Source organism: Rattus norvegicus, chromosome 1 (genome assembly GCF_036323735.1).
Source record: "Rattus norvegicus strain BN/NHsdMcwi chromosome 1, GRCr8, whole genome shotgun sequence".
NCBI classification, from domain to species: Eukaryota; Metazoa; Chordata; class Mammalia; order Rodentia; family Muridae; genus Rattus; species Rattus norvegicus.
Window position 1 is genome coordinate 77,789,520 of NC_086019.1, and position 18,428 is coordinate 77,807,947.

General features: G+C 48.2%; 1 protein-coding gene across 6 annotated transcripts; it reads right to left on the reverse strand.

Moving 5' to 3' along the window:
• Nucleotides 1-232: 232 nt before the first annotated feature.
• U2af2 (U2 small nuclear RNA auxiliary factor 2) lies at nucleotides 233-17,788 on the reverse strand. 6 transcript variants are annotated; one of them, XM_063288682.1, is made up of 13 exons: nucleotides 17,647-17,787; nucleotides 13,755-13,874; nucleotides 13,398-13,533; nucleotides 12,649-12,693; nucleotides 12,257-12,360; nucleotides 11,756-11,907; nucleotides 10,414-10,530; nucleotides 9,468-9,606; nucleotides 5,516-5,595; nucleotides 5,319-5,441; nucleotides 4,948-5,046; nucleotides 4,470-4,718; nucleotides 238-988 (listed from the first exon to the last, which is right to left on the reverse strand). In XM_063288682.1, exons 5-13 carry the CDS (start codon nucleotides 12,276-12,278, stop codon nucleotides 854-856), a joined length of 1,116 nt encoding a protein of 371 aa, XP_063144752.1. In that variant the 5' UTR covers nucleotides 12,279-12,360; nucleotides 12,649-12,693; nucleotides 13,398-13,533; nucleotides 13,755-13,874; nucleotides 17,647-17,787; the 3' UTR covers nucleotides 238-853. The 6 variants fall into 6 exon arrangements, with proteins under 6 accessions (NP_001414126.1, NP_001414127.1, XP_063144752.1 ...); NM_001427197.1 differs by lacking the exon at nucleotides 13,755-13,874 and having other exon boundaries at nucleotides 233-988; nucleotides 4,960-5,046; nucleotides 17,647-17,772; NM_001427198.1 differs by lacking the exon at nucleotides 13,755-13,874 and having other exon boundaries at nucleotides 233-988; nucleotides 17,647-17,772.
• Nucleotides 17,789-18,428: the final 640 nt, after the last annotated feature.

The following is an 18,428-nucleotide window of genomic DNA, read 5'->3' on the forward strand; positions in this document are numbered from 1 at the left end:
CCAAACCCACCCCGGCATCATTTCCGGCGCACGGGACGCGTCCTTGTGCCCTTGCGTCACTTCCGCATCTACGCAGCAGTGGATATACTGAAACATCCAACCTACTACCTTGAAGCCTCTCCACCACAGATACCCTTGCAGGACCCTCAAGCCTGTCTCCCTCCCTAGGTGCCACCCTCCACACCCTCGGGCGAAAGAGAAGGGCGGACACACTGGACACAGATGGGCGCCATAAAGTAAAATACAACAAAATGTTTAATGAGCAAATTCGTATTAGCAAATATGAAACTGCCACAGAGAGGAGGAGCAGGACTGAGACCACGGGTTGAGGGTCAGGAAGACTAAGAAGAACCAACTACTTAAGAAACCAGGGTGGAGAACAGGGAGGACCAAAGCCAGAGGACGGGAGCTGTGGTCCTGCAAAGGGAGAAGGCAGGGCACTGAGGGCCAGACAACAAAATTCAAAATAGTTTGGCCATAAAATATAAACACGCTATGTTCCTACCATGGGGTAAGAGAGGAGGAAAGGGGTGTAAGGGTTAAGAGGCTGTTTGGGAAGGGGCTGTGGGGGGTCCTACCCGCCCTGCTGTGCACACAGTCCCCATCCCAGCCCGTTCCCTCTGTGTCTGTGTGGGTGCATGTGTCTGTGGGCCTGTGTGCACTTGCCCAGTCCCCTTCCTGCCCTAGCCCCCCCACCCCCCCACCCCCCTTAATTGCTGCCATTCCAGTTGCTGCCGGCTGTCATTCGGCTGTCACTCCTCTGCCCATCATCTTCAGAGGGGGGAAAGGAGGAGGGGACAGGTGGGGGGGAAAGTCCCCAGCCAGCCCTGCCCCCACCCTCCCCCAGCCACCTCTACCAGAAGTCCCGACGGTGGTACGAGTCAGGGTCACAGTATTTTGTGACCACCACTCTGTTGGCGAACTTGCGGCCGGTTAGACCCTGCATGGCTTTCTGGCAGTCAAACACAGAGGTGAACTCCACAAAGATCTGTAGGAACAAGAGGCAGTTCTGTGAACAAAACTGGCTCCTAGCAACTACTCAGCATTCATTTAAGTACAGAAAATGAGAGAACACCTCAATGCACTCCACAGAGGCCTTCCATTCAGTGTGAGGCTGTTCACCCAAACATTCTCCAGTACCCAAGAACAAAGTACAGATGAGAGACATCATGGAAACAGAGAAAAACAGGCAGGCCTGAGTCATCTGAATACACATGGCATGTGACCACAGGAAAGATCCCAAAGGAGAGAGGGGTCACTTCTGCACCACAGGGTGCTCCCCAAGCCACTACAACAGCACGCTCTGCCCATAGAGAGTGGGTAAGGAAAGCTCAGAAGTTAGGATTCAAGCCCAACCTGAATTAAAAGAGGTTCATCAGGGGTTGGGGATTTAGCTCAGTGGTAGAGCGCTTGCCTAGCAAGCACAAGGCCCTGGGTCCAGTCCCCAGCTCCAAAAAAAAAAAAAAAAAGAGGTTCATCTATCCACGCTGATAATCCTGCTTGAACCACCTTAAAACTAATGAATACAGAAGGTACTGTAACATGGGAAATACATCACCCTGCTTTACTTTAACAAACCAGTTGACTTCAGAAGAGAGTGAAGAGAATAGGAGATAAAACTGACAGAAGTTTTATGGGACCAGCAAAAATGGCTCTACAACTCTTAACATCCTACGTTCAATTTTGGAAAGGTCTGACTCCTCTCCCAAAAGTTGTCCCATGCTTGCACAAACACAAAAATAAATGAATTAGAAATGACTCAACAGTTAACACTAACTAACTGCTCTTCAAGAGGTTGAGTTCAATTCACAGCAACCACATAGTGGCTCACAACAATTTGCAATGGGATCTGATGACCTCTTCGGGTGTATCTGACAGTGATAGTGTACATACATACATACATACATACATACATACATACATACATAAATGTATGTCTGTTTAAAAAAACTGCAGCCAAATTTGGGGTTTGGACCTTACTTAAACAATACATTTCAAGACAGTAATATTTAAACATGACTTAGGTAGATTAGACACCAAGGCACCAAGGAAGACTATTTTGCTGTAATAATAGAATTCTTTGGTTCAAAAAAAAAAGTTACTGGGTTAGCATGCTGGTTCTCAAGTAGGGACAGAGTATGGCCCCAGGAGATAATGAGCAATGTCTGTTAACACAAAGGTGTGGCCCCATTGATGGCCAATTCCAAAACACTTAAATTGAGAAGTACAGCTAAATTTCTAAGATGAACTCTGAGACAAGCCTAAAGCAGGTGTGAGAATACACACCTGCAATCCAAGCAGCAGGGAGGCTTAGGCAAGATCGCTAGCCCAAAGTCTGCCTGGGCTATGCAGTAAAACCCCACCTCAAAGCAGAAACAAAACCACCCCCTAGGGGTTGGGGATTTAGCTCAGTGGTAGAGCGCTTGCCTAGCACGCGCAAGGCCCTGGGTTCGGTCCCCAGCTCTGGAAAAAAAGAAAAAAAAAAGAAAAAAAAAGCTAAAAAAAAAAAAAAAACCACCCCCTAAAATATTGTTAACTTAAAGCTGGATAATATACACTAAACATCAGCATCAACCTCATATATTTTTAGAAGACAAGTTTAAGTATAGAATAAAGGTGAATATGGTAGCAAAGTGCCATGAGTTCAAGACTAGCCAGCTGAAGCAACATGGCAAAACCCTATCTCAAATGAAGAAAATCAATACCAAAAGAAAGTCAGCTGCTCAAGAAGCCCGTCTGTGCATTCAGAGACCCTGTATGTATGTATGTATGTATGTATGTATGTATGTATGTATGTATGTATTTATTCATTCAATCCCCATTTAAGGAAGGCTTCCATTAAGATGCCAGCCTGAATCAGAAAAACAGTGCATATCCAGTACTGGCACAGAAGCAATCAAGAGGCTTTTTTAGCCAGACAGTCTTCTTCCTTTTGACCACCACACCAGACCCCTGCTGCATGCCCAAGATTCACTTGAAACCTGCCCAGCCTCCCCACCGGTGAGTTTCTATCAATCATCCCCTTGGGAGTTCCCATCTGCCCAGCTAACTGTTTCCTGGCTGACTCTAGTAGGGATATCTAAGAAAGCAGCAGGCCCAAAGATGGCTGTTGCCCTCCATCTCACCTGACACTTTGCTCCTGTGCCTTTCTCCTCCCCATTTCCACAAACTCATCCATTTCTCTCAGTGCCTATTATAGTTACCGCATTACTTATGGACACAGATGTGTTCTGAATGTTCCTGGGCAATTTCACCACTTCAAGTTTTATGGGGCATACAAATTATATGTTATCACTAGATAATATCACCTTGACTAAATCCCCCAGCACAGGACCATACTTTAAAGCAGACCACCATCTGTCTTTAGTACAAGAAACCCAATGGGTCATCTGACTCATGACTAGGCCCTTTCCATACATTTATCAAACAAGCTGGCATTGCATCAGCTTTTTTCTATCCACGAAGCCCCACCCCTCTAGAAGAAAACCCTAAGCTTCTTCCTCAAATTCTTAAGACCCTCCCCTAATCCTCTTACAAAAATTGGCCCCTTCTCTCACAAATTCTGCTCCTGGTTCTTTCAGCCATAACAAGAGTTCCTAAAATCAATGGCTGAACATCCTGTCCTCATCTCAATCATTCATACTCCTACAATGCAGCAGTCAGCTCTACAGGGGCAAACCAAGCCCCTACTTTGAATAAGCCCACCACCAAACATACACACAGCAATTCTACCTGAGGTCTCTGCTTTCTGTCCATCTGCCTAGGACAGACCCACCTACCTAAAACCAGAACCTGGGCCTGTGCATGTGGCTCAGTGACAAAGCAGTTGCTTTAGTTGGCTACTATGAGGCCATGAATTTTATCTTCAGTACCAGAAAGAAAAATAAAGGAATCCAGCAACCCTTTCCTGTTACTGCCCAACACAGCACCCTAGCAAAGTACCCCCAACTATTTTTGAGTAAGAGCTCTATTCACAACCAAATCTTCTACTGGCAGAATAAGACCACCACCAACCCTCATCAGCACCTTCCAAGGTGGACAAGCAGAGCTTATCTAAACCCACCACAGTGCAGAGGTGGTAACTCAGTAGCCTCTGAAATCAAGACCACAAACATGTGATGCCTAGCTGTGTGTGGCTTGTCACCTCTGCACCACACACTATGAAGAGGTTCAGAAACCACTGAAAGAAGAACACAGATGTAGCTTCAAGGCACATAGGTAGTAAGGAAACTGTATGTGGTAACATCTTATCAACAAAAAAGGCAAAGCTACTTGCAAAAGGATTACATAAGAAGAAAAAAAATAAGTTACATCAATACAGAAACCAATTTCTCCACTATAGGCCCCAGTCTCCCAAACGAGCTTGATCCTCTCTGGGTCCTCTGCATCACCCTTGGCCGGAACTAGACAGGTATTGAGAGGGACAGAGGGTGGTAAGGGGTGTGTACACAAAATAAAGGCACCCTGACCTTTCCGCAGCCAGGCACCTCGACGCCATCCACGGGCCGAGGAATTTCAATGGATTTGACCAGCCCATACTTGCTGCACTCGTCTCGTACATCCTCTACAATTTCCTCATATTCCTCATCGTCCAGCAGCTCCTCAGGGAGCACCATGTTCATGAGGCACAGGACCTCAGTTGGGTGACCGCCCATCTGCACCTGAGAGCTCATCAGGCCGGGCACTTGAAGGGTCACAGGTGTCTGATTGATGGTGCTCTGTGGGGTCAGGGAGAACAGATTTGTCACAAAATGGCTCAGACTAGCCTCCCTCCATTCAAGCCTGTGCCTCTTACACCCAACTAGTGGGACCATTCCTCTACTTAAAACACTTATGAACCCATTGTCCAAATCCCCTCCCATGAAAACTGGGGCAGAACTCAAGAAAACCTTCCCATCCAACCCTTCCCACCCCCAGGGTCCCTCTAGCCAATGGAAGATGACGTGCCGGGAGGCTCACCAGCGTGGCATTCTTGGCTCCCACACTCGCCCTCTGGACAAGCAGCTTCTTGTCCCCTAGCTGCATCCCATTCAGCCCCGCAATAGCCTATGGTCAGAGGATGAAGGGTGGAAGGGGTGCAGGGAAGGAACAAGTCAGGAACCAAGGGGCCCAGCACTTCCCCCAAAGAACCAGGCATTGTCAAGGAAAGAGTAGAAGGCAAAGGGCCTTTAAGTTTGAAAAGAGGCAAAACCAAAGGAAAAGAAATGAATCCCCACTAAACACCTCCCACCCTAGCCCAAGGAAAGGACCCCTAAGCTAAGAAATGAAGTAGGGTTAAGAAGGGCAGATGGAGCAAGCAGCTAAACACTTGGGCTCACCTGATCTGTAACGTTGATGTCCACGTACTCACAGAAGGCATAGCCCTTGGAGAGCCCTGTGGCACTATCCTTGACCAAGTTGAAGGCCTTTAGAGGCCCAAAGGATGTCAGCAGTTCTTTTACCTGCAAGGGGCCAAAAATTCATCAGGGTTTGGTCAGGCTGATAAAGGTAGCTAGCAAGAGAGCAGAGGATTTACCTGGTCATCATTCAGGTAGTTGGGCAAGCCCCCGATGAACAGCTTATGGGCAGAATCTGGGACTACAGTGGATACAACTCCTAAGACAAAAGGAAGAAAGATGGAACTGGTGACATACGCACGTGTCTTTTCAGCACTTGGGAGGCTAAGACAGAACAATCAGTCTCAAAAAAAAAAAAATCTACAACGAGCCCTTTCACAGGTCTTATCCTACTTAAGATATCATATAAATAAAGGTAGGAGGAAGCCACACCACCCCCATATTCTGACAAGTACATGAGCATTGACCAATCAACAACTGAATATGAAACATTCCCTAGGAACTGACAACCACCCAGGAACATCTCATCTCCTTCTGTTGTTCAGCCCTTTGCCTTCAAGGTCACAGGGTCCATAAGCCCTTGCAGGGGTGACCTGCATTCTGAGGTAATGTGACAAGGAGCTGAGAGGCTGCTTAGAGTCTCAAAACATGCCTCAGTGTTGGCTACCACTGTCATGATGACTAGTGGTCAACTCTGCGAAGCTGTGTTCAGGATCCATTAAAGCTCCAATATAACTACATAGTGGTATCACCTGAGGAAAACTCCCTTCTTCTCTATTCAACTCACATATAAGTGATGGCCAGATGCTTCTTAGCACACCACACAAGTTTCACCATCATTCAATTCTTAAGAGTCATTATCAGGCCCCTGCATCAGTCCAGCGTAACTTCTCTATTCCAAAGTCCCACTATAAGTAACCTCCCTCTTTCCAGCTCTCCCCCATGCCAAGTGCAGTGGTCCATCCTAATCTGCAAAAGCATCAAGATACTGAATGGACACACCCCAGAACCTGGGTCACTGTGACCCATCCGTCTTCCAGGGTGTGATGTGCCCCAAAGAACTGCAGGCATCAATTCAGCTATTTCTAACCATCAGAAGTGTACCCCAGTAGTCAAGTCACCTAGGCCACAACAGACCTAAGCTACAGTGCAACTGTGACAAGCAGAAGCATTAACAGCCAGGCCATAACCAGTACTGTCATAGGTCAGGCACAACTACTTTAAAAACCTATCTGGGCCTGGAGAGATGGCTTAGCAGTTAAAAGCACTTGCTGCTCTTCTAGGGGGCCCAGGTTCAGCTTACCAGCACCCACATGATAACTCACAACCACTCATAACTCCAGCTCCAGGGAATTTGACTCTCTCTTTTCTGACCTCCTTGGACACCAGGCATCCATACAGTATATACTTATATGCAGGCAACACACACTCATACACATAAAATTAAAGAGTTAATCTACCTCAGGTACAAAAGCCCTAACTTAAAGCAAAAAGTAAAGTTCTAAGTTCTGAGACAGGAAAAAGGTGACTTCTAAAGCAGCTCAGCAGGCTTGGCTCTGCAGCAGTCTCTGACAAGTAAGCAACAAGGCAGCAACCGGACCCCAGGCCCAATCTGGTAATCACTGTACCTTACCTTAGAGGGAGCACAAGGTAGAGCCCAACCCAGCTGCCCTGACTTCAACTCTTTGCTATCTACACCAGAGAAAACAAGGAGACCACACTACTAACAGGGCACACACAGAAGCATTCTGTGCCACTTAATCCCAGGAATACAAGGAGCTAACACTGGTGACTAAGAACTCACTTCTGGGGGAATGCAGCTCAGCTTCCACTACAGGTGATGTCAGTTTAAGTGATCAGTCCATTACTCTCTCACCAGGGACAAAGTCAGCCTTCCGATTTACAAATCTTTTAACTCTATCATCAACGTTCAGTAGATTTCATCAAGTGCTTTCCCTCTTTAGTTTATATAGTGACCTTTGTTCTCCTCCTCTGGAAGAGGAAGTTCAAAAAACAAGACCAGGACCTGAAGGCAGAATTCCAGTTGGTGCTACCACCTCCAAAGTAGTAAATTTGTGTGGAAGCACAGGCAGGCACATCCCAAAGAGACTCAGGACTGATCTTTCTATTGTTTAATCACAGCGGTGCAGAGACTCACTGTGCAAGAGGCTTGCCCCTTAGCAGCATGATCCAAAGCAACTGTGACATTATCTACATGGTTTCCAGCAGAAAGTAACATGAAAGAGTACAAAAGCTGAGCTATGACTCCCTCTGAAGCCAACCTGTGCAGCCCAGGAAACCTATGAATTACACGACCAAGAACAATTATTAATCATCACTGCTGGCTTTCCTCCTCTGTGAAATGACAATTCCACCTACTACAAAAGGATGTCAAACTGTGATGTGGCACATGCTTGTGATCTCAATACTGGGGGCAGTTGGGAGACCAGTCCAAGATACAGTTATACCATGTATCAAAAACCTCTACAGCCAGGCCTTCTGGTACAAGTTTACAATCCGGACTATGCAGGAAGATCCAAAGTTCAAGGCCTCCCCTGGGAAACACAGAGAGACCCTGCCTCAAACTAATATCAAAAAGGCTGAGGATACCATCAAGTGGCAGACTACCTACCTAGCAGGAGCAAGGCTCTAAAGTTCAATTCCTAGAATTCCAAGTACAATGATACCAGTAATAAAAATAAGTAACATAAAAGGAATGAGAGTGTGCCAAAATTTATTTGTAAGAACAAGCTGTGGGCCACAACTGACTTCCAACTCATAATTAACAAGTGAAGGCTAAAAGAAGATCGAGGAACAGGCAACAACTGGCATGCCACACGGTCATTAAAACCAGCAGGTAGCTGTCTATGTAATTACAGAGCAATCCAAACAGTGAATTTAGTGCCAAGAGATACAAATAAGATGGTCTACAGCTTCACCTGAGAGTCAGCAAGCAAGCAGGACGTAGTGGCACAGGCCTATAATCTCAACTACTACCCAGGCAGCTAGGTACAGGAGGCCAAGATCCTGGCCTGTCTAGGCAAACTTAGTAAGACCCTACCTCAAAATAAGAACTAAAAAGGAGCTTGGGATTCAGGTTAGAGGTAAAGTGCTTTCCTGACAAGCACAAGGGCTGGAGTTAATCCCCAGTACCACTGTGAATTCTTCTCCAAGCAGTATTTTGAAGAACATGTTAGCTTAAGTCTTAGGTAAATGGAGTGGAAAGAGGCACTGACCTCACCAGACCTTGCAATAAGAAAGCATTAGGTAGTAAGGCAACGATCCCAAGTCCTATACTACCAGAAATGTGCTCCTCCTCTATAGTAAAGAGGTGACATGACTTGGTTCCCATGGGCACCCTCTGTGATGTTGAGCATCAACCAGGAGGACCCCACATTCATTCCAATCAGCCTCAGACCAGGGCCTGACTCACTTAGCTAGACTCCAGCACCAGTGCTTCCTAAAGTCCAGTAGCGCATCAAACAGCCTACATATCCCAACTCATACCCCACTTCACCTGCCAAAAGCTAGGTCAGCAAACTACAATTTGCAGGATGGTGTACACTGAGCCTTTTAAACTCTGAAAAATTAGTGCAAAATATAAAAATAAAAATCCCAAAAATATCTGTATTTTTTAATGACCCTGTCTGTAGCTTAAGCACTAAAGATCTATTGTGACCTACCAATCAGAGGTTATATTAATATAACTACAGGACAGCACAGAACACATGACAAAGACATGGTATCAGTGAAGACTAAGATACCAGGGCCACACACCAGAACACACAAAGATCTGTTGATACGTACTTATAAGTACATACATACACAACACATCAAGTCCTAAAATTCCAGGGCTAAGCAGACAAGGTAAGAACAATGCCCAGACTCCAAATCCCATACTTTCCTGAATACATCTGATCTGGACCTAGCTCTGACGTTTACAAGCTAAGCTAAACTCTAAGTTCTCAGATCACAGCTCGCCACCACTTCAGAGGCCTAGCTGGAAGAAGATCCACAGTCGCACACACTATCGCCAAAGCAACTCTATCTAGGTGGACTAAGTACAGGAACTCGGGTTGAGGAAACAGTGTCTTCCTATCCCACCCACCACCCTAACAAATTCCCACTCACCAGGCACATAAACAGAGGGGTTCTCTGACATGCCAGGCAGTGGCTGGTAGTCATGAGGCCTTCGAATCTTCAATGACTGGCCCTGGAAGATGATGCCATCAAAGGCCATGGCCTGGGTCGTCTCATCCACTGACCGGAACTGAAGGAAGAGAAGCAACAGAACTAAGGGGGTAGGCTGGGACTAGACCAGCCCCCAAGACTCTTAACTTTCCTCCCACTTATATAAACAAACATCATGTACCAAACCCTGTACTGGACAATGGGAAAAAGCATTACCAGATTGTTTCTAGAAGCTTACACTCTAGAAAGCAAATATCCTGGCACCCAACAGATAGCAAGCACACCATCATAAATTCTGACAATGTGGAAAGGGACCAACTGCTGAGAAGCCAGCAGGGAAAAGTTAGGTCAAGTAAGTTTGGTGGCAATGACAGCCCAGGCTTTCTAATGAAGTGACACTTAATCTGAAGTCTCTAATAGTACAAATCAAAATAGACTCTGATGGGCAAGTACAAACTGAGAAAGAACATTCAAAAAGTCTTCGGTAGCCTTGATCACGCTACCACCACCGTGTTTTACAATTATGACTCCAGAGTTGAACTAGCTCTTTACAGACAGTTGGAGAGTAACTGCTAAGAAATATGACTTATAAACATCTAGATTAAACTGCCTCAGCCTAGGCCCCAAGTAAGTAGAAGCATACTGAGCCCTCTGGAAAAATCCGTATAGCCTGAACAGAGTGGACTGGGCCAGAACAGTCTCAAAAACCACAAAGCAGGCAGATGCCAAACAGTCCTCCCAGTGAGGTAGAACACAGGAAGGCATAAGTCAAGATGGAACTGCAGAACTCCTTCAGCAGCCAAATGGAAAATGGGCTGCAGAGAAAACAAAGTAGCCAGCACAGATTAGCCCTACTATCCCTTAACCTTATCACTGGAAAGCTTACCTCCAAAAAGGCAAAATTCTTGTCTTGATTTATCTGAACAGCCAAGACTGGGTTGCCAGGGGCCTGAGTCAACCCCCCCAAGCGCATCTGGGCGTTGAAGAAGTCCATCATAGCCTCCTGCAGAGGGAATAGGAGACAGGGGAGGGCGGGGAGGGAGGTGGAGAGAGGAGGGGAAGGGTGAGAGAGGGAGACACAGAGGGGTTTGGGGGTAAGGGGAGAGGAATGAGGGAAGGGGGAACGGGGAGGGAAAGGGACAGTGGAATATGGGTCAGGGGTATAGAGGTCAATAGTAGGAACAAGTGCAGGAGGAAAATGAGAAAACAGACAGGAGACAGGAGCAAATGGGCCAGACAGAAGGACAGGCATGAGGGATGAGCCATGGAGCCCAAAAAATTAGAAAGAAGTTATTCAAGAAAAAGATGACAGGATATGACAGCAAGAGGAAAAAACAAAAAACATGAGGATGACACGAGGAAGAAATGCCCAGTGCAGACAAGGTAGGAGAACAACAGGCAGGAAGAGAAAGACAAGCAAAGGGACAGGAAGGGCGCCCAGAGAGGCAGAACAAGTAGAGTGCAGGGGCAGGGAGAGATGGAGGAGCAGGGGAAGAAGGGGTAGGGCGGGAGGGGAGGAGAAAAGAGTGATGTGGAGGGATCTGGCCCTGGAGTCCGGGGGCTGGTTTATCAAATGTAGCAAAGTGCAGGTTGAGAAAGTCAGAATGGACCTTACTTGCCTTCGACGATGGTAGCAAACTTTTTGTTGCTACGAGGGATCTCAGCCCCACAATATTTCACTTTAAAGAGAAATGGAAACAACTCTTTGATCTCGGGATTCTCAGGGGGTGCCACGGGAAGGGGTGGGGGAAAGGGGTGGGGGAGAGGAGTGGTGGGGAAGGTGGGGGAGGTCAGGGCTACCAAAAATAAAAGAACAGCGACCATGGGAGGGATGTGGGGAAAAGGATGTGGATAGACGGCAGAAAAGGAGAGCATGTCAGAAAACTGGAGGGACGTGCGTCTGTTTGTACGTGTGTCGAGTCTCCCTCTCTGTCTCTCTCCAACACGTAGGTACAATATGTAAGTGGGTACGTTATGTGTGTGTTTGATCCCTGGGTTGCTGGAGGAGGTTGGGGAAAGGGAGACGGGAGAGGGGAAGAGGAGGGAGGGAGGGGCCACCCCCAGCCCGGCCCCTGGCTGGCTCAACTCCATCCGTCCGTCTGGGAGGGGGCCGGGGGGTCTTGCAGGAACAGAGTCTGACGCGTGCAGGTTGGGGAAAGGGAATGGAGGGAGGGGAGGCACAGGGTAGGGAAACAGGGGAGAGGGCCGGGGCAGGAGGAGGGCAGTACCTCAGTGATGCCAAAAGGGATGTTGCCCACGTAGAGACGTCTGGCCTGTCTGGTCATCTGGCTCCCAACCACAGGCACTGGCGTTGGGGTCACAGCCAGACCATCAGGAGTCATAGTCGGGAGAAGGGCAGTGGCTGGAATCTGACCCGCAGCTTCAAGAAAGGTATAAAGAGTAAAATCCCATTAGCAACCCTAAAACCAGGACCACTCAGTGTACACTAACCATACCCACCCACCCTCCAGACCACTTCATCTGGAAGCTCTTCAATCAGCCAAGTCAACTCAGCAATGGAGTCCAATACCCACTACTAAGAAGTCTGACTTCCTAAGGGGCCTGCTACGGAAGACATTCCCTCCTCCAGCAGCACTTCACATGGCAGGTACCAGAAGTCCTTTAGTTTCACCAAGCACATTAACACACACAACTTTAACCCCTAACACCCTCCCTCCACACACACACAATTGTAACCCCCACAAAGCCTACGGGAGGGAAAGGCCTACCTTGCATGGCCTTGTACTGCATTGGGGTGATGTGCTCAAAGCCAGGCGGTGGCACGTCCCAGTATTTACGAACCTTCTTCTTCTTCTCATGGCGGGGGGAACGACTGGGGAAGGGGGGGAGGGGGAAAGTGGGGCAGGGCAACCTCAGTCTGACCAACACTGGGTCTGCAAATCCCATAAGGAGCACCTTCCCAGTCCACCCCACCCTCCCACAGAGAAGCTCCTCTCTCTCCAGGAGGGAGAGCTAGGCCTGGGCCTGAGGAGGGACACTGGCAGATGAGCCTCTTTCCCAGTGCTCGGGCCAGGGTGGGGATGCAAGGCAGGCAAATTGCACAGGTGAGGAAGGAGAAGGGATTGGACATGGGGCAGAAGGGGCAGGAAGAGAAGCTCACATCAATCCACCGTGCTCCTCTTTAGCGCCTCTGGTCAAAGGTTTGCTGAGGGGTGGGAGGGAAAGGGAAAGGTATGGGGAGGAGTGACTGGGGACCTTTGTCTTCCCCTCATAACACACCACACCCAAGATCACTGAACCCCAGGATCAAGGCAGGACCGAGGAGAACAAGTAGCATGCAGGCCCCCTCGGCCCTGCCAATCCCCCTAACCCTACCATTCCCAGGAATGTGGAAGTAATGAGAAGGAGCAGGAAAAGACTAGGCCACTCTATGGAGAAACTGAGATAAGAAAGGATGTTCTTCATATATCCCACACTTCCTTACCTAAAAGGAACAGAGAGAATGAGGGGAACCCAGGAAGGAAAGATGCCTCGGAATAACTAGCCCTGAGCTAGAAATGAAAGCTTCAGATACAGCCCTCCTCCCAGAACAGAGGAAGCAGAAACAAACAGGGTTCTCCGAAAGAGCCCCAGACAGAATGAGAGAATAAGAAAAAAATAATTGGGCCCTCAAAAGACAGGTACAGCCTTAGACAGGGGAAGAGAAAAAAAAAAAAAAAAACTCATTCCCTGCCCCCAGGAACTACTGCCCCCAGCAACCCTTTGCCACTGCCAGAGAAACTGAAAGAAATCCCATAAACAGGGAAAACTGAGTTCAAGACAGACCAAGCGGCACCCACATGGAGAACAATCAGGCAGACCCAGTCTCTGACAGAGGACCCAGCCAGAAGTCCCAGGGCTCTAGTGTACCTTCGTCGTCTCCTGTCCCGGGAGGCACTGCGCTGGTCCCGGTTACGCCGATCTCGGCTCCGGCTCCTGCGCTTTCGGTCCCGGCTTCGAGAGCGACTATGACTACGCTTCCGGTGCCGGTTTTCCTTGTCCCGTTCTGGACAAGCATGAGAAGACATGGAATGAGTGAAGAGAAAGTGCAGGCCCAGCCCACCCTGCGTGCTGGTGGCTATACCAAGACCCAGGGAGGCCACCCCACCAAGGGAAGGGATTTAATGAAAGGAGACAACAGGCCTCCTGGGTCCACACCCGAGTCCCCAAGGACTCTGAAGGGACCAAAGGGACAGGGCCTGGAAATGCCCCCGGGGTGTAAGATACCTGAAGATGCTCAAGAGGAGCTGAGGAGCCAGAGAAGACAGAGGAAGCTGGCTCCTGGTCCCCCTCGAGGGCTGAGGGGCCTGACCCCAGGGTCGTCCCTGAGAGGGGCAGGGCTAGAGGCTGGGGAATCAAGAGACCCAATGATGTTTTCCTGAAGAGACCCAGCAACCCCTCAGGAAAAACCTCTGCAACCAGCTGGTACCCACAGCCCCACCACCAGACCCAAGGGTCAGGTGCCAGGCAGATCTAATAACCTTAAGAAGTGAGGAAACTCAACTCCATCCCTTCCCAACCAGGTGAATAATGCAAGAGCATGCACGCTCTGAAGGGAGGGGCTTCTTTCTGAACACACAGAAAGGAAGGAAAAGACACCTCCCTAATATTTCAACTGATGGTCCAGAGAAGCCTCATCTACCAGCACCTCCGTGCCTTACTCCCTCAAAGCCAAAAGCAGGGTGGGCTAGAATAAGGACCTGTGTCTTCACCATTATCTACTCTGCTTCCTTAGCATCTCTGCCTCAGAGGTCATGGCTACTAACAGAGCACAGCCTAGCAAGAAAAACTACAAAGCCTCAGAGGCAAAGGCAGGCAGATGGACCTAAGACCAGCCTGGTCTACCTAGCAAGTTCCAGACCAGCTGGACCTACATAGGCTCCAACTTAAATAAAAACACAACACTATAACTACTACTCTGCAGACTACCCCCTCAAGGTAGAAGCTAAACCAGGATCACCTTAATGTATTTCCTTAATTCCAAAGTACCACTGATCTCTCAACCATCAACCCCCCACCCACCCATACAGATGAACACAGCCAGGAGTGATGAGACATGTGGCAGGCTGACACAAGAAAATGAAGGGTTGGAGGCTAGTGAGTTAAATGAGATACATACTCAAAAACTCTAACAGGTGTATCCTAAAAGTACTGACTTCTGAGACTGGCAGTAGGAAAAAGCAATAAGAGAAATTTCATAGTAGATTTTAAACACACTCTACATTTATATTATGTATTTTTCTGTTGCAGTAAGTAAATTTTGAAATATTTAACTCAACTACTAATACTAAAAAAACACCTCAGGAAAAACATAACCAAAACATAACCAACCTTGAGATACTTCTATCTGAATCTGCAAACAGACTATTGTCGCTTGCATTTAATTGTCACTAGTGCTTTGGAAAATCTGTCAGAAGCTCATAAAGCAGATAAGGAAACTGAGGCACAGGGAGATCATGACTTGCTCAAAGCCCAACAGCTGGGCAACAGTGAAGCCAAGACTGAAATTGTAATGCCACTAAGTTAGGTACCAGGCTGTAGTCTCAAACGAAGACCAAGCAGAACACTCATTACAGAGTCTGGGTTCAACTACTAACAGCAAAGAATGTGCATGTACATGTAAAGAATAAAATAATCAAGAGCTAGACAGGGGCAAGAACTGTGGAATATTGAGACAAGCACAGCTCTGGCTCCACACCAGGAAGAGGGGCTACTTACAAATCCCAAATGTCTTCCCTCCCGCTAAGTCTCAAAAGCAAAAACAACAAACTCCAAAAATGACATGACAACACCAGGTGTCTAGGACACAAACTTCCTGTAAACTTAGGGAACTAAGAAGGGGGCTAAAGCTAAGAGATACAGTGAGTCTGGGTCAGAGACAAATACCCACAGGCAGGCAAGGTGACAAGATGGTCAAGCTTTCTTCCAGCAAGGCAAGAACCTTCTCCCACATACTGATGCTGGACCGTTAAAAGGAAACTTCATTTGCTCAAAATGCTATACTCTAGCTGTCTTATGCACATAGCTCCAATAATCGACCCTTATAGGCTGGGTCTCAGGCCCCGTTGCCAACATCAGAAGGGACACTCTAGAACTAGTATCACAGCCTCAAAAAACAGCTAAAGCAGCTCCACTTGAACCACCTGAACCACAAGGAACTGGCTTTGCAGTCAGAGCTCTACACAAAAGCAGGAACTTAGCTTTAACATCCAGTTTTTCTTTCTTTGAATGAAGGTCACATCTACATTACCAAGGTCTTATAGGAATAACATTTGGCATCCACTTTCCCCACCCTTCTACAACTCGACACCAGTCTAGTTAGGTATTTAGCATAATCCAAGCCACACAATCTATATACACTCTGCTCCATTTAAACTCAGCTCCAGCTTTCCACTGACTAATGCCTGGAGCTTTTTTTCTTAAGAGAAAAAACAAAAACTTTATAAGCCCTAGTTTACTGCTCAATAAACAGAAAGCTAGTATGTCCTCAGAAGGCTGTTACAAATGATTCACTTAAGACTGTTTAGAGCATGATGGTGGCTCAAGTCTCATGCAGAAGGCAGAGGCAGGAGAACCTCTGTTGAGTAGGACAAGTTCAAGGACTCAAGGACAGCTGGGGCTATACAGAGAAACCTTGTGGAAGGAAGGAAGGAAGGAAGGAAGGAAGGAAGGAAGGAAGGGAGGGAGGGAGGGAGGGAGGGAGGGAGGGAGATTTTAAGAGTTTAACAAATTTCCTTGCCCTGACACATGGTAAGGCCTGAGTTTAATCACAACTATAGTCAGTATGTACCACCATTACTAATTTCAAAAACCCAGTAAACAGAGCAGTGATGATCAGCATACACCTAACAAATTACCATACATAAAGATATTTGAACTCAGGTATATTCAATTTCTAAGGCCTATACTTTTAAACAGTACACTACTCAAAGCAGAAAAGCTCAACAAGGGCACTCAGAATAATTACTTTTTCCACATGTACTGTTTCAACTACTCTCTCAATTCCAGCTTCATTTCGAAGAATTCTGAAGGTCTCACCGAATGCCCCAACACAAGGCAGCTTAAGTCTCAATCCTTAAGAAATTTGAGCTCTTCAGTCTCAAAAAAGGAGGTTGTAGAGATGTCTTATATCTTATATATAACTCAACTCTTTCCTCGGGATTCCTAAATCCATCAGCACCAACATAGCCTGACTGCCTTTCTGATCCAAATTCATAGTACAGGATCTTACTTTAGGAGCACCTGCCTCTACTAACCTACTAATGGGCCAGCTCCCTACTTCCCATTTGCTTGACTATTTTATTATTATTTTATTATCCCTACAGTATGATTGGATTTAGGTGTCCGAGTTTGGAATGATACAGGACCTGGGCTTTGCCTAAAACCAAAAGGTTTAGGGAGTGTTAGGGATATGAAAAACAGATGTCGGCCGCCCAAACTCCAAGGCATATATGATTTATGCTCAGCAGGGGCACAAAGAACGCAGAGACTTCCCTCTTTGGCGGGCAAACAGGTGTAGGACACATTTTTATCTAAGACGCCACAAAACCGGAGGCTGAGACAGAAACATCGAGACAGGAGAGTTCTGGAGAAATCGAAAAGTATGAACAGGCTCGAAACCTACAAGCACCTAGTGATTGCAGCGCCAGTCCACGTGAAGGAGGGGGGGGGAGAGAGTGTGCTTCACCACCGCCATTTTGGAAACAAAGGGGGCGTGGAGAAAGGAAAAGTACGCCCGACCGGAAGCGGAAGTGCGAAGGCAGCAAAAGAAAAAGAATTGAGACCTAAATTCATGTCTTTCTCAAGTAAAAGACAAAAATTTAAAACAACAACAAAAAAGATGCACAAAGAGGAATGCGGCGCGCCCTCAATGCGCCTACTTGACAAAACGCGCCGCCTCCACCGAGACCACGTGGGCGCGGGATATTGCGGCGCGCACGCGCCGTGAGCCTCGCCCGCCACCCCTTCCCTCAGCGCCAAGGGGAGGTCACGTGAGCTAGGCGCGCGCGGCACGGGGGGGGGGGTAAATCGTGCGGCCCTAGGGAAGGGAACAAGAGAAATGGCAGGGGGGGCGCACAGGGCGAAGCAAGAAGCCACCCCACAACCCCAGCGCCCTCACCTTGTTTATTCTCGTTGAGCTGCCGCTCGAACTCGTCGAAGTCCGACATGCTTAGGCGGCCGCGTAGGGCCCTGTGCAGCTCTCGCCTCGCCTTGCCGCCCGCCCGCTCCGGCTACTTCCGCCGCTGGCTTCGGCTACTTCCGGCCCCCGCCGGCACTCCGTCGCCTACCTAAGCAAGCCCCAAGCCCCGCCCCGTCCCGACTCCACCCCCTCGTCCCGCCCGCCCCACCCCCCCTCGAACTTCCCCGAGCTCAGATCCGAAGCCTGTCGGCTATTCTCGGAGAGAGAAGTCTGCAGACGACGGTCGCCCTCGAAATCACCCGAAGCGAGGATTTTTGCCGGCTGCCCAAGTTGCGGTAACTTTTCGGAGACTAGCGTTTCAACGTTCGGAGGATTCCGTGGGTCCTCGCGTTCCCCTACACCAGCCTCCTCTAAAGATACGGGTTTTCCTACAACTCAAACCGTCTCAGTCTCTGGCCGCCTCTGGAAATTAGTCCCACCCCTCGCCGACCCTGTTCAAGCGGTCAGTCACTTCCAACAATCCTAACCGTCCAGGCCTTCGGCTCTTCCGAAGGTTTCCAGCGCTCGCTCACCGCCCCTCTAGAGATTAAACCCGATTGTAATCTTCGGCTCTTTCCGGAGGTTCGACAGGGTCACTCCGCCCCTTCCGGAGAATATCGTTCCCTTCCGCCACTGCTTCAGGAAGGCCTCCAGCACGGAGGGGGGGAAATTCGGCTTTTTCCGCTGTTGTTTCGGCTCCTTTCGGCTTAAAGAACCGAAAA